This window comes from Filobasidium floriforme (assembly GCF_021052385.1).
Source record: "Filobasidium floriforme strain CBS 6241 chromosome Unknown HD553scaffold_3, whole genome shotgun sequence".
Classification (NCBI taxonomy): domain Eukaryota; kingdom Fungi; phylum Basidiomycota; class Tremellomycetes; order Filobasidiales; family Filobasidiaceae; genus Filobasidium; species Filobasidium floriforme.
Window position 1 is genome coordinate 211,282 of NW_025763624.1, and position 19,125 is coordinate 230,406.

The 19,125-nt window shown below is 53.6% G+C and overlaps 8 protein-coding genes across 8 annotated transcripts; 5 read left to right on the top strand and 3 right to left on the bottom strand.

Annotated features, from left to right (window-relative positions):
* The first annotated feature begins 472 nt into the window (after window positions 1-472).
* Window positions 473-3,146, top strand: HD553DRAFT_153836 (uncharacterized protein). The gene is made up of 4 exons (XM_046176764.1): window positions 473-477; window positions 667-2,484; window positions 2,568-2,728; window positions 2,794-3,146. The coding sequence occupies exons 2-4, from the start codon at window positions 743-745 to the stop codon at window positions 2,829-2,831; spliced, it is 1,941 nt and encodes a 646-aa protein (XP_046039090.1). The 5' UTR covers window positions 473-477; window positions 667-742; the 3' UTR covers window positions 2,832-3,146.
* On the top strand, window positions 3,133-5,796 carry HD553DRAFT_305010 (6-phosphofructo-2-kinase-domain-containing protein). Its single transcript, XM_046179100.1, has 12 exons — window positions 3,133-3,306; window positions 3,398-3,476; window positions 3,548-3,559; window positions 3,627-3,959; window positions 4,025-4,092; window positions 4,168-4,318; window positions 4,395-4,468; window positions 4,540-4,808; window positions 4,877-5,001; window positions 5,065-5,150; window positions 5,220-5,338; window positions 5,411-5,796. The coding sequence occupies exons 2-12, from the start codon at window positions 3,407-3,409 to the stop codon at window positions 5,613-5,615; spliced, it is 1,512 nt and encodes a 503-aa protein (XP_046039091.1). The 5' UTR covers window positions 3,133-3,306; window positions 3,398-3,406; the 3' UTR covers window positions 5,616-5,796.
* Window positions 5,797-5,889: 93 nt separating this feature from the next.
* Window positions 5,890-7,242, top strand: HD553DRAFT_153918 (ribonuclease E inhibitor RraA/Dimethylmenaquinone methyltransferase). The gene is made up of 6 exons (XM_046176765.1): window positions 5,890-5,937; window positions 6,070-6,182; window positions 6,252-6,389; window positions 6,486-6,533; window positions 6,614-6,787; window positions 6,864-7,242. The coding sequence occupies exons 2-6, from the start codon at window positions 6,108-6,110 to the stop codon at window positions 7,200-7,202; spliced, it is 774 nt and encodes a 257-aa protein (XP_046039092.1). The 5' UTR covers window positions 5,890-5,937; window positions 6,070-6,107; the 3' UTR covers window positions 7,203-7,242.
* HD553DRAFT_153966 (uncharacterized protein) lies at window positions 7,019-8,204 on the bottom strand. The gene is made up of 4 exons (XM_046176766.1): window positions 7,939-8,204; window positions 7,720-7,847; window positions 7,533-7,643; window positions 7,019-7,453 (listed from the first exon to the last, which is right to left on the bottom strand). Exons 1-4 carry the CDS (start codon window positions 8,120-8,122, stop codon window positions 7,343-7,345), a joined length of 534 nt encoding a protein of 177 aa, XP_046039093.1. The 5' UTR covers window positions 8,123-8,204; the 3' UTR covers window positions 7,019-7,342.
* HD553DRAFT_305017 (uncharacterized protein) lies at window positions 8,158-10,426 on the bottom strand. Its single transcript, XM_046179101.1, has 5 exons — window positions 9,917-10,426; window positions 9,644-9,743; window positions 9,111-9,567; window positions 8,772-9,030; window positions 8,158-8,685 (listed from the first exon to the last, which is right to left on the bottom strand). The coding sequence occupies exons 1-5, from the start codon at window positions 9,940-9,942 to the stop codon at window positions 8,511-8,513; spliced, it is 1,017 nt and encodes a 338-aa protein (XP_046039094.1). The 5' UTR covers window positions 9,943-10,426; the 3' UTR covers window positions 8,158-8,510.
* A 1,509-nt stretch (window positions 10,427-11,935) lies between these two features.
* Window positions 11,936-13,432, bottom strand: HD553DRAFT_305021 (uncharacterized protein). The gene is made up of 3 exons (XM_046179102.1): window positions 12,900-13,432; window positions 12,500-12,823; window positions 11,936-12,422 (listed from the first exon to the last, which is right to left on the bottom strand). Exons 1-3 carry the CDS (start codon window positions 13,311-13,313, stop codon window positions 12,378-12,380), a joined length of 783 nt encoding a protein of 260 aa, XP_046039095.1. The 5' UTR covers window positions 13,314-13,432; the 3' UTR covers window positions 11,936-12,377.
* Window positions 13,433-13,585: 153 nt separating this feature from the next.
* On the top strand, window positions 13,586-17,297 carry HD553DRAFT_280531 (membrane organization and biogenesis-related protein). Its single transcript, XM_046178105.1, has 14 exons — window positions 13,586-13,954; window positions 14,027-14,124; window positions 14,215-14,289; window positions 14,361-14,511; window positions 14,585-14,719; window positions 14,785-14,902; window positions 14,969-15,184; window positions 15,246-15,444; window positions 15,509-15,760; window positions 15,823-15,947; window positions 16,011-16,149; window positions 16,215-16,441; window positions 16,507-16,847; window positions 16,919-17,297. Exons 1-14 carry the CDS (start codon window positions 13,740-13,742, stop codon window positions 17,139-17,141), a joined length of 2,514 nt encoding a protein of 837 aa, XP_046039096.1. The 5' UTR covers window positions 13,586-13,739; the 3' UTR covers window positions 17,142-17,297.
* Window positions 17,298-17,360: 63 nt separating this feature from the next.
* Window positions 17,361-19,125, top strand: HD553DRAFT_154086 (uncharacterized protein). Its single transcript, XM_046176767.1, has 2 exons — window positions 17,361-17,665; window positions 17,731-19,125. Exons 1-2 carry the CDS (start codon window positions 17,478-17,480, stop codon window positions 18,998-19,000), a joined length of 1,458 nt encoding a protein of 485 aa, XP_046039097.1. The 5' UTR covers window positions 17,361-17,477; the 3' UTR covers window positions 19,001-19,125.

The following is a 19,125-nucleotide window of genomic DNA, read 5'->3' on the forward strand; positions in this document are numbered from 1 at the left end:
GGGAGAGAGGCAGGGATGTTCAGTCGGTCAATTTCGGAAGCGAGACTAGCGCTGAAAGGGGCGGGGAGCTGTGGTGACTGGCGGCGCGGGCAGCTGAAGCAGGGAGATTCGAACAGCTCCCTACGTCATAGTCGCGTGTCCACGTGGGGCTGATGCGCACCGAGTTGTTCCGAGCACATGATGATGATGCATTAGCGCGCATCACTCCATCCTCTCCGCCGCTCAAAGTGGATCTCGTTGGAAGTTGCGAGTCGAGTCGAGTCGAAGTGGCCATTGGCGATTGGAGTAAAAGCTTTCCAGGAAGTCACAACACATCACCATCGTATCCTCTTCGACCATCGTCTCATCGCCTTGGAACATACAACCCACAAACTGCAACTATTCCCCTGACGACGACGTCACACCGTCTCCGCAAAGTCAAAGGAAGCCCGAAACTCGAACAAACGACAAACTGAACTGGCCCGGTCCGCTTTGGGGGTGAGTCACTTTCCGACACCACCTCTTCTTTTCTCTCTTGTTGTTTCGACCACCTCAACTACTTTGTTTCGACTTACTAAAACTCAACCCCTTCCCCTTTCTCACCATCCTACTCCTATTCCTCTCGCCCCTCATCCTTGACCGCCATCTCTGTGTGGCAATCAATCAATCCCACTCCACACGACACAGTACGACAACCCTCGTCCGTACTGCCAAACCGAATCAGACCGGATCGAATCTCGAACCTGGTTCGACTCGAAGCAGGATGACCTTGCCTATATCTATGACGACGTCAGTGTCGTCCGACAAGGACGGCCACGACGCCGAACATGAACATGAGATATCCCGAGGGAAATCGCATGTCGGGAAAGGTATCGATATCGAAAGGGAAAGGTCGGGTTCTTTCCCCCCGACCGTCTTTCCCCAGAACCACAAACAAGAGCACTCCCACTCCCACTCTCCATCCCGCCCTGTTCCACACACCACCACACCCACTTATTCCGAGGGCGAAGGGACGATGACTACGGGTTCGACCGCTCAGACTGTGGAGATTGCCGAGCTGGACGACTATGACGTCGGGCCAGATGTAAAGGATGGAGATAGAGCTGGAGGAGGGAAGATGGGAAGGAAGCAGCATGGATTTGAGGGTGGGGAGGTTAGGATTGTCCGGGAGGACGAAGGACAAGAAGAAGAGACAGAAGAGGAGAACATGGGGATGGGTGTGTTTGGGGCACTTGATCCTACTCAACTGCAACGTCACGCCGAACACCGATCGACAAGCTACAATCCCCTGGACCTCGGTTACGGCTACAACAACGCCCATTCCCGTACCATCAGCAATACCACTGTCCACCCCCATCCTACCATTAACACCCACGCCCATCCCAACCCGACCCGCACGGAGACCCCTCCTTTGACCACATCCAACCTCAACCTGCACCAACTCCCCGCTCAAACCAACCCGGAGTTTACGATCAAGCGGTTCGGACTGGAACGGACTGCTAGTTGGGCGACAGCTAGCGCGAGTGTGGGAAGGACCGGGTTGAACAGCAGTGGGAGTGCCGATAGTGGTGTCGCTTCCAGCAAAGAGCACCAGGAGAAGGAGGCAAGGAATCTCGTTAGGCCGGGTTATAAGAGGTCCAGGACCGCCTTTTCTGGGACGACCTCGAGGTTGACTGCCGTAGGAACCATCAATGGGAGTGGGAAGAACACCAGCGGACTGAACACGAAGCCTGCGGGATTGCAGAGGAGCAGGAGCTTTTCGTCCTCGGCGGCGGTTTACCCAGTTAACGGTACCTCACCGACGACGACGACGGCGATGTTCCACCCGTACCGCCTTGCACTCCCTCAGAGCAAGAAATCCAGAACCCAAGAGCAGGAGGTCTATTTGACCAGTCCCTTGTTCACCATGGATAACAATGCCGGGTACTTTGAACGCCCTTGTTCCCCCATCTCTGCGTCGGCAGTTGCAGGGGGTTCCAAGTACAGAACCCGACCTGGATTGACGAGGACTTTGTCGTCAAAGACCGATTCCGAGGCGAGGTCTAATGCGTCGTCCACTCTCACCTCGGGACCCGGTATAGGGAACCAACACCGTTCGTATCAATCATCTCTGCTCCGACCTCGACCTAAACTCTGGAGAGGGTTCAGTCAGCCTGCTAGGCACCGCCCCGCCCCTGGCTCGGACGTGCCCCCTTCTCCGGGTTCATCATCTCTACGGGAAGGATCGGCCGGGTCGGTCGACGAGTACATGATCGATATGGACAAGTGGATCTTGGGTACCGGAGAGGCTTCGGCCAGTCAGAGGTCGCCGTCTCCTTCTCCTTCGCCTGAGCCCGAACTCTGCATGGAAGGTCAAGGCGTAAAGGATGTGGCCGCGGGTGACAGGGCCAGCCAGGATGACCAAGAGGATTTGTGGGTGGATGGATGTCGGATACAGTGTGCGGATGGGACGGAATGCTTGACCACCTCCGAGGCGTACGTCTTGAACGTGCAGCTCTTGCATCAGTGAGTCCGCAGTCTCGAGTGATATCTTCTTCCTTTTGAAGTTTGTTGTACTGACAATTTCCTTCTTGATCTCGTTTTGACAGAACGTACTCGACCAGCATGTACGTCTCGAAAGAGTACAACCTGCACATTGCCGGGGAAAAGACGCATATGGAGGAATACGACCGCGTGATCGAGTACCCGAAGACGGCCGATATGGGCAAATTGAAGGCGACCTTGGTTGATGGACTCGTCTCCGTCTATGGTGAGCAGTCTTTGAAACAGCTTTATGAAGCTGGAAGCTAATCGCCCGTTTGGTCTCGTTGATAGTCCCACGACTACCCGAAGCGCCGCCTGCACCGGCGTGAACCTGCATCCGACAGAGAAGCATGTAAGGAAGAGCAATAATCGCATCACATCGAACACTGTATCATTGCACCAGCATCACAAGGAAGGCTCTCGGCACCTCTTCACCATTACGGACAAATGAACCCGTTGACTCGACCCATCAAATGTATCGTTAGAACAGCATCATCCATCCCCGTCCGGCGCTTATCGCCCGTCACATGCGCTTTGCGTCGGGACATCTCGGCCCTTATGTATCCATAGCCAAATCAGAAGAAGTCCCAATGTAGCATGTCATTGTCATTTATCATCAGTCGCGTATGACGAGACGATCTTTCCTTTGATAATCCTTCTTGTCAAATCGGTTGGGTGATGATTCGGACAAGCTTTGGCGCGAGTGACGGCCGGCTGCTGATCAAACTCGGAGCGAGCGATAAAGCTGGAGATCTCGTATCGACCAAGTAAAGTACATTGGAATCGGATTCATGCATTAGACAAGTACATCGCACCCTTCCTGCTTCTTTGCTTCTTGTCAACGTCTAGCCAATCTTGATATACTCACTGCCTGTCCAACCGACTTCGCCGCTAGCATCTCGACATGGCTGCTCCTCTTTACGTCACTCAGAGTGGTCGACTCTGGCACGCAGGTCTCATCCTGCTCGTTACCGGTAAGGCCTAATTGAAGACTGAGAGACCTCTTGTTCATCGCTGATCTCTTTCCATATGACCTTGTAAACAGTTGGTCTTCCTGGTATGTCTTGAATCGCAACATGATACAAGATCGCGACTGATTCGATCTTGCTTTTACTGAATGACAGCCCGAGGCAAGACCCATGTCTCTCGTTCTCTCGAACGTTATCTTCGATGGCTCGGAGTCAAGACCCGCTGCTACTCTCTAGGAGACTACCGACGTAAAGTCCTTGGTGCCGCAGAGAAAATCCCCGCCGACTACTTTGAACCTGGAGAGAAATCGGAAGAGACTAAAGCATTACGGAAACGGATAAAAGACGGGATAGAGAATCAGGTCTGGGATTTCTTCTCGAGTCAGGGTGGGCAGGTCGTCATCTACGACGCCAATAACTGTGACAAGGCGAGCAGGAAGGACTTGTTGGAGAAGTTTGAGGCGAGAGGAGTGCACGTCATCTTCTTGGGTCAGTGATGCTAGTTCGGTAGACGTTGCGGTATCGAGGCTGATAAGACAGGTTGACCTGCACAGAGTCCGTCTGCGACCGAAGAGAGATCATCGAGAACAACATCCGTTCCGTCAAACTCTCTTCTCCCGACGTGAGCTCTATCTGCTCCTCTTGAATCCACGTATACTGCTCATCTGACCTATCCTCTGCACCATGACCCAACCAGTACAAAGGATGGGACCCCGAAGCCGCCGTGGCCGACTACTTCAAGCGTATCCAAGTCCAAGCGAACAAATACGAAGAGGTCACTGATGACGAGGGGCCGTTCATCAAGATCATCAATGTTGGAGAGAGGATCGTTATCCACAGGATCGAAGGTCAGCGAGAGATCCGAGATGAGATAGGGGCTAGGTATCGAAGTACTGATAAGAACTATACTGCGGGTCGGGATAGGTTACTTGCAGACGCGATGTTGTTTCTTCTTGATGAACATCCACAACCAACCCCGAACGATCTACTTTGCCAGGGTGAGCCGGGAGATCATCGCAAATACTTCGTTCAACAACTAAACCCCGCTGCATCTTCCACCCGTCCACAGTCCGGCCAGTCTCTCATCGAACACTCCTACAAGGCCGACTCGGATCTCTCCCCTGCCGGATGGGAATACGCAGAACGACTCAAGGCGGCCGTCATGTCCCGTAGGAAACAGGTCATGGAAGAACGGCGTGAAGCCGGGGAAGAGGATCTATCAGAGACCAAGTTGAGGATCTGGACGTCGTCGAGAAGGAGGGCGCATCATACCGCTTGGCCGTTCGTACAGTCTGGATACAAGGTTGCTCAGAAACCTCAGATGGGAGAGATCAACCCGTACGTTGTTCGGACCGACGGATTGAAGATAATTTCGAACTCACTCGGGGTCCTTTTGCGCATTGTAGCGGAGTTTGGGACGGTCTATCTACAGAAGAGGCCAAGGCGCTATACCCGGACGAGTGGGAACGATTCCTCTCTGATCCTTACGCGCATCGAGCTCCTCGTGCCGAGAGTTACCACGATCTGAGTGGTACGCATCGACCTACAGTGTTCTTGCAAGCTCATAAAAGGCTAATTCGAATCGATTTGTCAGTCCGGCTCGAACCCATTATCTTTGAGCTCGAGCGGTGCCAGGACGATCTCTTGATCATTGGCCACGCGTCGGTCATCCGTTGTCTGGTGAGCCAGATCCATGGATCTGCTATCGGTAACAAGGCTCACTGAAGGGAAACATGCTCACTGCTACAGCTCGCTTACCTGGTCGGGCTGCCGCCTAACGAGGTCCCCGCTGTCGAAATCGCTCGGGGCGACCTGGTCGAGGTCGTGCCTGCCAGTTACGGAGTGGTCTCTCGAGCTTTCCACTTCTGGTCAGTTCAGGGTTGAGTGACCGAGTTCGTGGAAACCGTCTTGCTGATCTATACTTCACAATCACTCGACAGGTCGGGAGAAGGTCGTGGTGATGAATCGGGAGCCAACCTGTACGAAAACTTCGCCGAGGCTACCGTTGGCAAGGGAGTCGTTGACATGACGCACGTCCTGCCTACTGGGACGACCGACTACGAAGAGGCGGCCGCAGCGGAGGAGAGGGGTGAGAAGGAGAAAGCCAAGGGCCTGACGAGGAGGAGTGAGTTTGAAGAAGTATAGACCGGGGCCGAATGAGCTTTCGCATGCGAGCGGGATCCGGTCTTGTTGTCGTTTCAATTTGCTGAGAGTTCTTGTCATCGAAATGCAGTGAGCGAGATTAGGATTTGAGGCCGATTTCGAGCGGATGATGTTGTAGAGTAGTCCAGATGATTATTTGATATCCCAAAACGGTCCAGATCTGCACATCTTCGCCTCGCGCTGCAGTTTGCGATCTTCTCAAGGCAGATGGACTTCTTGATGCAGATAATATGTTCAACGACCGTTTGAAGGTCCAGCCTGGGGACGGTTTCGGGTCCGACATCTTGCGTCGCGGCTCATCGGAGTAAGCCGGTCGGAGTGATCGGTGAATCATCATCGATCGACGTCTTGGCAGCAGTAGTTTATATGGGCCACTTCGTCGAACTGATCCTGCCCCTCGTCTACATCCAATTTGGTCGTACTTAACATCATCCAGATATCTCTTACTATTCATCTGGAGACAACGTGCTCACAATGAGCCAACAGCCAAACATGTCGGACTTGCCCGAAGACCTGCGTCGAGCTCTATCGTCTTTGACGACGTGTGAGGTGAGCTCTGCCGACGCTGTAATTCCCTTAACGGTACTTCACAGCTGAAGCAGTTCATCTGCTCATCAGATCTCAGACGCCTTGATAGCTCTGGAACTATCCAAGGAGGTGCGCCTCCTAGAAGGAATCAAGATGATGGTCGCAAACGGTCAGGGCGATCAGCCGGGATCCGGGCTAGACATTCTGGGCAAGGCGTTCACCGTCAAGGTCAGTAGTAGAATCTTCGAGATTCAGTGGTAAATAAGCATCAAGCAACATTCTGAGATCCATCCAAATACTATTGGCGCAAATCTTACCGCCCAGATGGTCCAAGTCGACGAACCGGTACCGGACCCGCCTAAAGGACACCACGCAAGTCGTCCTCCAGCGTATACAAATCCGATCTTCGACCCTATCGAAAGCTCAACCTCATATCATGCTCGCATATATAGATCGACAATGCGCCGAGAGGCAGCGTCATGTTCATCCAGGGGCCGCCAACCGACGGGCCGAATGCCCTATGGGGTGATCTGATGTCTACGGCCGCGACAGCTCGTAAGTTGCAGGGAGCTATCATCGATGGTCGGGTGAGAGATATCAGAGGCTTGAGGGAGGTCGGATTTCCCGTAAGTCCTGACTTGCTGCCTGTCGTGTAGGGCCGGTCGGTCTGGCTGAAGTCGATCCCTTGACTTGTCTCTGCAGGTTTTTGCCAAAGGCACCGCGACGTTCGGTCAAAAAGGTTTCGCCCGACCAGAAGCCCAACAAGTCCCCATATGGTTTCCACAGAAGTACGATCCAAGCCCTAGGGTCGATTTTGAATCCCCCATCGGTGGTATATTTGGCGGACAGATACACCCGGGAGACCTGATCTTGGCCGACGAAGATGGTATCCTGCTCTTTCCCCGTTCGTGGTCGGAAGAGAGGTTGTGGGAAATCGCCCGAGCGGGCCAAGAGGGAAAGAAGACAGACGAGAGGATTACAGAGGACCTGAAGGCGGGTCGTGGAGTTGCCGAGTCGATGGCGAGGTGGAGAGGGAAGTGAAATTGATGGGAATAAGTACCGACAGTATGGTGGTCGTGTCGTGTGTTGTCGTTGAATTGTTGTTGAGTCGTCGTAATAGTCATGAAACGTTCTTTCCGGACGTTTCCTGTTTCAGCCGAGGTGTAGTTGTTGAGCGTTGATCAATCCTCTCTCCAAGCGACCTCGCCCTTGGTCCACTTTTCACACCAATAAGCCTGTTTATGGTAAACCTTTCTCTCCGCCCGGAAAGCCTTGACAAACGCATCAACCGTCTACCAATACGAACGCGGCATTCACATCGTCAGCTGACGTCGTTCGGAGTCTGTGGCGGAGTATCGCAAAAAGGCTGACCTGTTCGGAATCCGAGCTCCCGATGAAAGAAGCTGCGAGGGCTTCCGTCTTGTTATCCTGATCGCTGACAGAGTGTCTCAGACGCATATGAAGGAAAGACGGGCGGTAACGCTATAAACCACCCACACATACCGTCAGCGAGATGCCCCCCAGCAACGATATGTTAAGCAAGATATAGTGGACTTGCCTGATAGAGAGCCGCCTGTTGAGCTTCCAACTCTGCCCATCTATCTTTCATATGCTGAGCCGTGGCATAGGCCGACGCGGTAGATGATCGGAGCGCCATCAAGTCATTTTGCAATGAGAGGTTCTTTTCTGCAATCCCCAAACAAGTCGGGTTAGCACGAATGCTCGAGCGTTATAGAATGTCATCGCTATTCTATTCCCTTGCCGGGGTGAGACTTACTGGCAAGTTCCTCGTTATCCCTGCTCAGCTTTTCCTGCTCATCCATGACCGCCGTGACAGCCGGCACGGTGAACAGGACCGCATTCGTGAGCCGGTCGTCCGAGAGCACGTCTTTGAGGTCGTTCTCTTGCAGCTCGGCAAGCTTGGGAAAGTCGGTCAGAAGGGCTGTGGTGTTGGCAGACATGCTTGAATGAAATATCCTGTATATCCAGAAGCCAGATGCTGAGGATGGATAGGGGCAAGGTTTTCGATCTGTTCTCAAGCAGTTCTACAAAGACGCAGCAAGCCTGTCGCCCTCGACCATATCCGATCCCTCAAAGTCGCGCTGCCCGCGTCATCACGTCAAACTCGAAACACAAAAGACGAGGCAACAATCTGACAAGTAAGAGAAGCAACCACTGCGATGTACGTGCAGATGGGAGCACAATCTCGACGTCAAAACTTCTATAGATCGATTTGCATACGTAATACGGGAAACAAGACTTTGAACAATCACATCCCACGTCCGACCGGATCACAGGACGATCCGGCCCCGTCCTCCAAGAGGCCGTTCAGTTTTCAAGACCGAAGACTTAGGCGGACTTGGCGTCGACACCGGCGACGTAGGCGATCAAGTCGCAGACTCGTCGAGAGTATCCCATCTCGTTGTCGTACCAAGCGATGAGCTTGACGAACTTGTCGTTGAGGGCGATACCGGCCTTGGCGTCAAAGACGGACGAGGCGGTGGATCCGATGAAGTCGGTGGAGCTAGAGAAGTTTCGAAGGTGAGGCGACATCGTACTCAGCGTCTGGGGGGGGCATTTGTCGCGTACGTTCCACGGCGCTCGACTTACACGACCTCGTCCTCGGTGTACTCGAGGATTCCCTTGAGGGGACCGTTGGCAGCCTCCTTGATGGCGGCCTTGATCTCGTCGTACGAGGCACCCTTCTCGAGCCTGACGACCAAGTCGACGACGGAGACGTCCGGGGTGGGGACTCGGAAGGACATACCGGTCAACTTTCCGTTGAGCGAGGGGATGACCTTGCCGACGGCCTTGGCGGCACCGGTAGAGGAGGGGATGATGTTGGCACCGGCTCCTCGTCCACCTCGCCCTGCAATCGCGCGAACAGGCAAGCGAGTGAAGATGGGTCAGCGGACAGTCACGGAAAGCCACAGGTAGACGGCGACTCACAGTCCTTGTTGGAAGGTCCGTCGACGGTCTTCTGGGTGGCGGTGGTAGCGTGAACGGTGGTCATCAAACCCTCGACAACTCCAAACTTGTCGTTGATGACCTTGGTCAAGGGAGCCAAACAGTTGGTGGTGCACGAAGCGTTCGAGATGACGTTGTACTCGGACTTGTAAGCCTCGAGGTTGACTCCGCAGACGAACATGGGGGCGTCGGCAGAGGGGGCCGAGATGATGACCTTCTTGGCACCTCCCTTCAAGTGGGCGGAAGCCTTGTCGGTGGTGGTGAAGACACCGGTGGACTCGACGACGTAGTCGGCACCGGCGGTACCCCAGGGGATGGAAGCGGGGTCACGCTCGGCGTAAACGTTGATCTTCTGACCGTTGATGACGAGCTTGCCGTCCTCGAAAGAGACGTCACCCTTGAATCGACCGTGGGTGGAGTCGTACTTGAACATGTAGACCTATTCCGGAGCAACGAGGATCGCAAGAGTAAGTACTCTAGACCATCTCATGATTGTACTTCGCCCCGGGACTCACCAAGTAGTCCGAGTCGATGAAGGGGTCGTTGATGGCGACGACATCGATGTCACCGTGCTCGATGGCGTTTCGGAGGACGATACGTCCGATTCGACCGAATCTGCGCGTTTGCGATGGATTGTACGTGACGATAGGGATTCAGACGGCAGGAGTTTCGACAAGAATAAACAGAAAAGCAGAGTGAAGCAGAGACAGTATGAGCTTCCTGGTTCATGAGAGATGCCAAATGCCAAAGGCACGCCGACAAAAAGGGGAATGAAGCGTAGAACCTACCCGTTAATTCCGACCTTGACAGCCATTTTGATTTTCGATGAGTTTTTTGGGGGTGGTAAGCTATGGGTGATGAGCAGAAGATGAAGGTTGAGGTCGAGGTGGAAGTAACAAAGAGTCGAAGATCGAGGTGTAGTCGGTCATGTTGTTATAGACGTCGACGTCGAACGTTGCCAAAGGGCAGCCCGGGTACGAGGAATGCGGATGCGGAGGCGAGCATGAGATGGGAATGCATGGGTAAGCGCTCATGATCGGTATTGCCACGAGTCTGTCATCCTCGGCCTCCTTCTCCTCTGGCCTCTGATGCTGCTCATCGTCCTCGTTCACCCGAGTCTAGGTCGAAACCTCTGGAGTCGAGGTGACCTGACGTGCATTCCGACCGATTAAGATCGAAACCCGCATAGACCGAGCAAAGGTCGCAGGACAGGTGGCAGAGGAGACGAGGAGGGAGGAGAGCAGGATGACGAATTGAACACTCTTCGGAACTTACGGAGTAGTTGAAGTGAGTTTGTGGTTTGAACCGATTTAAACCGAAAGAGCGGAACGGAGATGTGTTGATGGTCGGGATGGTCTGATTTTTCGAGACGAGTATATAGGAGCGAGCGAGCGAGCCAGGGCGTGGCTAGCAGCACCCCCCCCCGTGCGTAGTCGCAGGTGTGGAATGGGAGGGGCGAGAGGCGATGACGGAAGCAGAATGACGACGTTTGGGGGCGACACGAACAGTGACGTGGGATTGGTTGCCCGTGCTATTGCGTGAGAAAGCAAGGAAATAGCTTCCGGGATTGATAAGCCCTTGCCATCTTCGCTCGCCTGATTCGCTGTGTATCAGTCACGTGATGAACAGACCGCCCGCTTGGCACGCATCTTTCGAACGTTCTGGTTGAGTCACAATCTACCCCGCACTCTGTGCAACTCGTCAATTCCCAATCTCCCCGCATCGTTTGTCTGCGTCCGTCAACCCGTATCACATGTCGAAAGCACTGCCGGCGGCCTGAAACGTCGTCGCCCCCCGAAGATGCGCCGCACTGGCCAAAGCGTCAGCGACGGGTGGCGGTCTCTTATCGACGCTGGCCGTTCGAACCTTGGTTCCTACTATATGCTCCTGCTGATCCCAGAACACTAACGACGAGACGAAGACCAATCGTCCCGGAATTCATATGAGTTCCAATTATAACGGCTGGTTGTTCACGTATCGGGATGTCGCAATTCGGGCTCGTTGGCAGGGCATCAGGATTTGACATCGGAAGGGAATATTAGAGGCGAGAGTTTAGGCGCTGATGATCTACCAGATACGAAAACGACTGTACTCGACCACTACAGTGGCACCCGTTATGGAGAATCGTCCGGAGACTTGTAAGCCGAATCAAGATGCTAGGCCAACAATCTTTCCACTCTTCGTGTTGTACATCCAGGCAGATGAAGAGCGTCACTCTGAAACCCTCTAAGCGATCTTCCTTATCCATTCCAGCTGTATCCATTTCAGCTTTGTAGGTGGTCCACATTTCTTTCGTCTTGGGTATGGCATGGGCGTGTGACCCATACATCTTATTTTGAGCAACGTCAAGAGGTTGAGCTAAAATGCTCTCCTCCTCCTGGATCATCGATCCCGGCAGATGTCGGACACGAACAGCTTCTACAGCCTCTGGGAAAGCAATAGTCGCTTTTCGTTCTTTCGCAGATTGCCGTGAGGACCAACATCTGGCCGAAAACAGGATACCACGTATTCGGTTGTCCAGCTTTTGACAAGTGGGCGGAAAGGTCTGCCTCTTTCTGATGAGAAACAGAATACCTCTGGGATTAGTGAGGCAAAGGAATCCACTCCCTGCTCTGAGGTAGAATCGTTCGACTTCCCACTGCATTGCTTGACGACTTAGAGGTTGTGCATGAACGGTTGATAGCCTACGGCGCGCATGTCCATGAGCACGGGACTGTCCTGCCGTCGCTGATTTTGACTGCCGCGGGGACCAAAGTCCACTCAGATGCATGAGACTTGCACCTGCTTATCTGTTTCCGAGAATAGGCTTCGATCTCTATCTCTTTCATCAACACAGCGAGTAAGAGAATACATCAAGGGTCGAGGGTTGCCGATGCGAGGAAAGCCGTGCGCCATCCGGAGCCGAAACAGCTTTCTAAGTCCTCTCCTCCGCTATTCCCTGATTGCAGCCATCGGGCGATGGAACGGCCCACAATCCCATACACATAATTTCCCAAGATATTGAACTCCCGTCCGCTTATACAACGTTTAACCCATCTATCATAATGCCCATATCTTGCCACTCCGATCCCCCACCGCCCGGCTGCCCGAACCTCGGACTACGCTTGTGCCGATCCCATTTTCCCTCTGTGTCTTCATGTTCAGTTCACCCAGAAGCGAGGGCACATGCCCAAGGCCATGTCTGGCTGCCAGTTAGATTCCCAAGCGTCGGCTTGCGTCGGAATTTGACGAGACCAGCTGGAGCTCAGCTCAGCTCGTCTTCTTGGTCCTAAAATCCTGTTCAAACGCCTTAGCCTATACGCCAACAAGATCCGTATCAATATCCCTGCTTTGAAGCCATCATGAGAAAAGGACGAGCAGACTGCACTTACGGCTCGTTCGAGGACGTCCCATTCGAGCGACTTGATCCCGTTCAAGACGAGTACTACGACTCCTTCCCTCTCGTTATCGCCCTTCCCGTTGCCTCTGATCGTCTGGTCCTCTGGCTCTTCCACTCCGATGGCGGATAGCGTATAAGTTAACGATTGTGGGGATAGGTTCGGGATGGAGGTAAGGTGTTTTATCCGTGGGTCGGGGTGCGGGTGAGAGTAGGAGTGGTGGTGATGAGGAGTTGTCGAGGAGTTTGAGGTGGAAGGCGAAGAGGAAGAAGGGGTGGGAATCGGAATAGGGAGCGGATGTAGTAATAGCCGACCGAGCTATTAAGCATAGAGACCGATCAGTAAATCAAGCTGATTCAAATCTCGTTGAAGGAGACTGTTCGAGCCGACTCACATCGCATTCAATCTTGATGCTCCCCCGTTCCTTCTTCCCACCCGGTACCGATCGATCGGGAAAGGCGTCCGTCTCTAACAACTGACTTTTGACGATCCCACGTAACATCCTGTTCCTCTCCGGGGTGGGTATATAAGGCTCGTCCTCGTCATCCTCCCCTCCTTCACCTCGGCTATTCTCTTCGTCTTCGTCTTCCTCCTCTCCGTCTTCATCGTCGTCATCCGATCCACCATCATCGTCCCCATCGTCATCTCCCGTACTACCGGAGGAATACCAATCCGGATCGGCGTTACTGGCCGTGCACAGTACTTGTCCGTGGGCGAGCAGGAGGAGAGCGGTATGTGGTCCTTCGTGAGCGTTTTCGGTGAGGACCGATTGGAGTACTTTGCGCAGATGAGACGGGATGAGGAACATCCTGCCAAGGGTGATGGATTCCCGGACCCTCTAGGTGCGATGCTAGGAGCTTCAAGTGATACAGGTATTGGGGCAGGAAGTGAGAGGAGGTACATTACCCGAGATGACCTTTTGTCGAGGGAGGGGTCAATCAACATTTCCCTTGAGCGCCGAGCTTCGCGTCATACCCCGACCGATGCCGTAAGCGGGGGAGGAGGTGCAACTGCCTCAACATCAACAACCTCTTTCGTCGTATCGGTATGTGAACCTCGATCCTAGCGATCCTCGACCGTAGACAAAAATCAAGCACTGCGATAACTAAGGGATAAGCTCATTCATAGCAATCGATTGGATCTCAAGAAGCTTTCACGCAGCTGCGACATCCATCGATCTACCTCGTCTCGACACTCTCCCCCTCTCATCGACACCCATCTCATACCCTCTCTTATGAACCTGTCCATCGACGCAGCTCAAGAAGCTCTCAAGAATCCCTCCTCCGAATTCAAGGACATACTGAACGATCCGAGGGTACCTACAAAAGCTATGGACGCTATGAAAGCCGAAGGGTTCAAGCCGGAGAGCAAGGGTAATAAACAGCGAGAGGGGACGAGCGATCTAGGGGACGGGCGGTTACAGGTCGTCAACGAGAAACAAGAGTTCAGGTGAGCGAGCCGCCTCAGTATACATATAGAGGAAAGGGATTGTAACTGAATATGTTGTTGCGCCGATGTCAGCCCGAATCTGTCAAAGTATATGGGGAAGTGGGGTCTGCTGGATAAAGGTTTCGCCTACGATGTCGTGGCCGTCTTTGGCTCTCAGAGCACCGGAAAGAGTCAGTCCCGCTCACAATATCTTCCTGCCGCCTAGATAGTATCCGAAGCTAATCTCGCTGAACGTGCCTTTTTGCGTGCGCCGGGTGCAGGTACCCTGCTCAACAGGTTGTTCGGAACCAACTTTGATGTGATGGATGAGACTAGGCGACAACAGACTACTAAAGGTTCGTCGCTAAACCCCTATCAAAGCCAACTTTGCCAGACCGAACCTGAACTCTATTCATCTGTCTTGCAGGTATCTGGCTGTCTCCTTCTATCTACTCGCCGACGATCGTGATGGACGTCGAAGGTACCGACGGACGGGAACGAGGGGAAGACCAGGACTTCGAACGAAAGAGCGCGCTCTTCAGTCTGGCCGGGACAGAAGTCTTGCTTGTCAACCTTTGGTACGTCATGTTCACTTGCCCAGCCTCGTACTGATCCTGAAAAGCTGAAGAAATGCCGGGGTCGGGTCGATAGGGAACATCAGATCGGGTTGTACCAGGGTGCCAATATGGGACTCTTGAAGACGGTCTTCGAGGTCAACCTCGGTCTGTTTGGGGGTTCTGCACCTGGAAAGGACAAGCAAGGAGACGGTGCGATCCGAGCTAAGGGGTGCGTTCCACAGCGTGGTGTGGTGGAGATCAGCGATCTGACTCGCACTCATCCCGATTTGATAGGCACGAGAAGACGCTATTGATGTTCGTCATCCGGGATTTCGTCGGTTCGACCCCCCTGGCGAACTTGACGCAAACTTTGACGCAGGACATGGAGAAGATCTGGGATGGTCTATCCAAGGTGAGTTTCGTATAAATCTCGCCTTAGTCAACATTGTTTGCGGTCTGACCACTATTTCGCATTCAGCCTGACCACCTCAAACAGTCAAAGCTAGGCGACTATTTCGATCTCACATTCGCCGCCCTGCCGCACAAGGTGCTCATGCCCGAAAAGTTCGAGGAGGCCGTGGTCGACCTGAGAAAGAGGTTTACCGATCGAGAGAGGGACGATTTCGTCTTCAAGCCCGCTTACCACAAACGGATCCCCGCGGACGGTGTCGGGTTCTATTTGGATGGCATTTGGGTCAGTACCATCAAGTGAATGACGGTAGCTGACATAGAGCTGATTTCGTTGCGCTTCACAGCAACAAGTCTTGGCCAACAAGGACCTGGATCTGCCTACTCAGCAAGAACTTTTGGCTCAATTCCGATGCGATGAGATTGCCGCTGTTGTATGGGAACAGTTCGAGCAGGCTTCAAAAGGTGTACGAAAGCCTGTTGAGACTGGTTCCGTGATGGATGGCCTGGGTGGGATGATGGGCGACTGGAGGTCCACCGCACTGAGTGAGAAGGCATGCGTGGAGCGTTTGAGTAGCGGGAACGAGACTGACTCCCCGTCGTGTTATAGGCAAATTCGACAAGGACGCTTCCCGATATCACCCTGCTGTCTACATGCGCAAGCGGGCAGAAGTCGCCAAAGCTATCGAAGGCTCGTTGATGCCGCTCTACCTGGGTCAACTGAAGAACCTCCATCACAAACAACAGGCTGCGTTCAAGAACGATCTCGAGACGGCACTCAAGAGGGAAGGTAGCGATTTCGCTGTGGCCAGTAAGGAGTGCAGAGCTAGGGCGGAGAACGCGTTCATCGCGGGCGCTGAAGGTGAGTAACAAGGGCTAGTACAGTTCTCCGCTCGAGGTGGACCTAAACAGGGTTTCGTTCAGAGATGCAAATCAAGGAAGTCAACTGGAGTCATGAGGACGAACTGAAATCGCTCCGCCGGGATCTCCAGGCCATTGCCGACCAGTGCCGATCAGACGAGACCAAGAAGATGGTCATTTTAATCGAGGTAAGCCGTCATCTTTAATCAGAATGATCTCGAAAGCAAAGCTGAACGCATTTCGATTCACAGCGAACCGTCAAGAAACAACTCGGCGAGCCGGTGGAAGTGTCACTATCCAAGCCTTCGGACAAGATGTGGGACGATCTGTTGATCACCTTCAAGGCGGTCCTTGCGAGAGCCGAGAAGCTTTACATGGCACGAGCGAAGAGTTAGTCTGGCTAGACACGATCTCTTGTTGAGAGGGAACATCAGCTGAAGTCCAGATTCTCGCAGCCTACAACTGTACAGACGAGGAAAACGATGCCAACATCCAGGTATTGCGCCGACGAGCGTGGACGGCCCTGCATGGCAAAATCATGGAGCAGCTTTCAGATCACGCGATCATGGCCAAGTTGAGGGATCAGTTCGAGGACAGCTTCCGATACGACGCTTCGGGCGTACCTCGGGTATGGACGCCGAATGATGATATCGATGGGGAGTTCCGAAGGGCAAAAGAGGAGGTAAGCTCTTGATCGAGGGTTGGGCAGTGTGGAGAGGTATGCTGACGCTGACTTATTATGATTAGACGTTAGACTTGATCCCGCTGTTCTCAAGAATCACTTTCCGAGACCAGGAAGCCGAGTTTAGTCTACCAGTAGACCTCAGCTCTTCCGACCCCGACACCGAGTTCGACTTTGAATCCTCGCTTCAGATCCTGTCCGAGACAAAGAAGCTGGAGCTGGAAAACAGGTTCAAGAAGGACGCCGACGCCTACTATGTGGAAGCCAAGCGGAGTATCGTCTCGACCATGTCGCAGATCCCGACATGGGTTTATGGGTTGTTGCTTGTATTGGGGAGGAACGACTTGAAGGGGATCCTGTTCAATCCGTTGCAGATCGTCATGGTTGCCATCTTGGGAGCCGGGGTGTAAGCAGACAGACCCCCTTCCCCTCGGAAGCACGTATCCATTACTGATGTTTGACTGGTCAACCTGATAGATACCTCTTGTACTCGTTGGGGATGATGTCACCGCTCATCCGAACGGGTCGAGCCTTTTTCGAAGAGTTCCGAACGTGGGCACTCGACAAGCTACGCGAGCTACTCAATGAGCAACCGGAACCGACGCGTTCGAGAGGGGATGTCAATGCCGATGCGGTGAACGGCGGGAACCGAACACAGACACTGAGGCGGAAGGAGACGATTGAGATGCAAGAGCTGTAGGCATTGGGGTGTTATTGTCTTGATCTTGTAACGGATACCAGGAAAAGAGCATCGTCAGTGATCAGTGATCAGTGCTCGAGCATCCTTATCATATCATGAGCTGGAATCCGAATATTGCTTCCGAGCGGATGCTTCGTCATGGATGGTCGATAGCTAAGAATCGATATCCTTTGATTCAAGGTTGTCGTCAGCAAGATTATACTCTGATTACACTGGTGCACTGGTCACTAAGTTACTCGCTATCCGTGTCATCAACTCGAGGCTTTGAATCGACACCTCTAGTACCCGTACCATTTCTCAACCTTGGACACCTCTACAGCAAACGTTTCCGACCAGATGGCGGGCGACGGCCTGCTCGACGTATCGGTCGAGAAAGAAACCTCTCTCATGCCCGCTACACCACCTCCAAGAAGGCCTTCCGGCTCTTACACTGCCCCCAACACTCCGATCTTGGCAACTCGAGCCTCATATATCGCTTCAGGACCTGCTGGAGTATGGGCGAGTCCAGCTGGAAACCACACAAAGTCAGTGTATTACAGAGACCGGGAAGCGCTCAAGAAACTGATCGAACGTGCTTCCCCAACCGCAGCTACATCACGGTTACCAGCACTTCCCCTGGTCCACCCGTCAACCTAGATGGAGCCAAAGACTACATCTCATACTCTCCCGCATCTTACCGCTCCAATATCGAAAGCCGGATATCCCGTTCTTCCTCCCCTGTGGCTCGGTCCAGATCACCACCTCACACTCCGATCGCGCTTCGAAGGATCTCCATTTCATCCCAGGAGTCCCACGCCGGCCCGCACAGTCTTAGTCGAGCTTCTAGCAGACTATGTAGTACTCCCGGTGGTCACAGTCTAAGGCATCAGACCAGTAGAGAAGATATCTCGGATGCCGCTTCGCTTGACGATCCCCGATCGGTCATGACCGAGGAAGTGCTCGTCGCAGGACAGCCCTCGCTTGCAAACATGATGGCCATCTTGGGAACCCACAAGTCGCTGCTTCCTTCTCCGACCGCCTCTCCATCTCACACGAACTCTATCCGTCTGGCTCCTCCTATCTGGGATGTATCCGGACCTAGCCGTCTCGCACCCAAGCCTCACCTCGAAACAGCTCCCGTCGTTTCGCCTGCAACAAGTCCCGCTTTCGACGACACGCATGACCCGTTCGCATCCTCGCCTATCATCGCTCCTCCCCAATTTGATCGATTTCAAGTATCATTCCCGACCTCGAGATGCGGATCGCCCCGAGAGGATGAGGATGTCGAGAGCGTTACCAAGTTGAATGAAGCGAATAGCAGGAGTCCGGTTGTCAAAACGGAGCTTTCGCTCGTCAAAACACCGGATGAAGAAGCGCTCTCAGAGTTGTCTATCAAGGCAGGTGTCAACTCTGTTACGTTGTCACCGCGAGACAGCGCAAAGACTGGCGGACCTCTCGAAGACACGGATGCGACGATCGGTCGGCTACCCGAACCGAAAGCATTGCCACCTGCTTCCCTTGCGGGCCGATCGGTCAAGTCATCTCTCCCCAGAGTACTCCGACCCAGACTCGCTATCAACTTTGCATGGGACGACATGAGCGTCCCCTCGGCCATCACCATCGCTTCAACTGAACAAGGCGATCCTGAAAGTCTTCAGAAACAACCAGCCTCTGTAAGCGACGTCGCGCCCTGTTATCCGCCTGACAACGCCGTGTCACGTCGCAATCGAACGACCAGTCTAGGCTGGGCAACCGGGTTGGCCTGCGATACAGCCTCAGGCTTGGCGCTGTACGGACTCAGCTACGTCCCACGTCCCTTACTTCCGAGAGCTCTCGCTCAACGCCGATCAGCTTCCGAGCATGTCGCTATCGATCGATGAGGAGGATAGGCGTTACGATAGACATTCGCTTTGGGCCCGCACGGCGGGCATCGGTACAACGGGAACTTTGGGATACACGGTAGAGGGATAAATGATACAAATTGGTATAATATAGATCATCGCGT

Excerpts from the sequence above, each read along its gene's own strand:
- HD553DRAFT_153836 (XM_046176764.1), top strand. The coding sequence starts at position 743 with ATGACCTTGCCTATATCTATGACGACGTCAGTGTCGTCCGACAAGGAC. Across the intron at positions 2,485-2,567 it reads AACGTGCAGCTCTTGCATCA|AACGTACTCGACCAGCATGT; the intron begins GTGAGTCCGCAG and ends TCGTTTTGACAG. Across the intron at positions 2,729-2,793 it reads TGGACTCGTCTCCGTCTATG|TCCCACGACTACCCGAAGCG; the intron begins GTGAGCAGTCTT and ends TCTCGTTGATAG.
- HD553DRAFT_305010 (XM_046179100.1), top strand. The coding sequence starts at position 3,407 with ATGGCTGCTCCTCTTTACGTCACTCAGAGTGGTCGACTCTGGCACGCA. Across the intron at positions 4,469-4,539 it reads GAACGATCTACTTTGCCAGG|TCCGGCCAGTCTCTCATCGA; the intron begins GTGAGCCGGGAG and ends ACCCGTCCACAG. Across the intron at positions 5,339-5,410 it reads TCTCGAGCTTTCCACTTCTG|GTCGGGAGAAGGTCGTGGTG; the intron begins GTCAGTTCAGGG and ends ATCACTCGACAG.
- HD553DRAFT_153918 (XM_046176765.1), top strand. The coding sequence starts at position 6,108 with ATGAGCCAACAGCCAAACATGTCGGACTTGCCCGAAGACCTGCGTCGA. Across the intron at positions 6,390-6,485 it reads GCAAGGCGTTCACCGTCAAG|ATGGTCCAAGTCGACGAACC; the intron begins GTCAGTAGTAGA and ends CTTACCGCCCAG. Across the intron at positions 6,534-6,613 it reads ACCCGCCTAAAGGACACCAC|ATCGACAATGCGCCGAGAGG; the intron begins GCAAGTCGTCCT and ends TCGCATATATAG.
- HD553DRAFT_153966 (XM_046176766.1), bottom strand. The coding sequence starts at position 8,122 with ATGTCTGCCAACACCACAGCCCTTCTGACCGACTTTCCCAAGCTTGCC. Across the intron at positions 7,848-7,938 it reads GGATAACGAGGAACTTGCCA|AAAAGAACCTCTCATTGCAA; the intron begins GTAAGTCTCACC and ends TGGGGATTGCAG. Across the intron at positions 7,454-7,532 it reads GGAGCTCGGATTCCGAACAG|ACGGTTGATGCGTTTGTCAA; the intron begins GTCAGCCTTTTT and ends TCGTATTGGTAG.
- HD553DRAFT_305017 (XM_046179101.1), bottom strand. The coding sequence starts at position 9,942 with ATGGCTGTCAAGGTCGGAATTAACGG. Across the intron at positions 9,568-9,643 it reads TCATCGACTCGGACTACTTG|GTCTACATGTTCAAGTACGA; the intron begins GTGAGTCCCGGG and ends GCTCCGGAATAG. Across the intron at positions 9,031-9,110 it reads CGGACCTTCCAACAAGGACT|GGCGAGGTGGACGAGGAGCC; the intron begins GTGAGTCGCCGT and ends GCGCGATTGCAG.
- HD553DRAFT_305021 (XM_046179102.1), bottom strand. The coding sequence starts at position 13,313 with ATGTTCCTCATCCCGTCTCATCTGCGCAAAGTACTCCAATCGGTCCTC. Across the intron at positions 12,824-12,899 it reads GCATCAAGATTGAATGCGAT|CTCGGTCGGCTATTACTACA; the intron begins GTGAGTCGGCTC and ends TATGCTTAATAG. Across the intron at positions 12,423-12,499 it reads GGGACGTCCTCGAACGAGCC|GCTAAGGCGTTTGAACAGGA; the intron begins GTAAGTGCAGTC and ends GTTGGCGTATAG.
- HD553DRAFT_280531 (XM_046178105.1), top strand. The coding sequence starts at position 13,740 with ATGAACCTGTCCATCGACGCAGCTCAAGAAGCTCTCAAGAATCCCTCC. Across the intron at positions 15,948-16,010 it reads AGATGGTCATTTTAATCGAG|CGAACCGTCAAGAAACAACT; the intron begins GTAAGCCGTCAT and ends TTCGATTCACAG. Across the intron at positions 16,848-16,918 it reads GCCATCTTGGGAGCCGGGGT|ATACCTCTTGTACTCGTTGG; the intron begins GTAAGCAGACAG and ends TCAACCTGATAG.
- HD553DRAFT_154086 (XM_046176767.1), top strand. The coding sequence starts at position 17,478 with ATGGCGGGCGACGGCCTGCTCGACGTATCGGTCGAGAAAGAAACCTCT. Across the intron at positions 17,666-17,730 it reads CCAGCTGGAAACCACACAAA|CTACATCACGGTTACCAGCA; the intron begins GTCAGTGTATTA and ends CCCCAACCGCAG.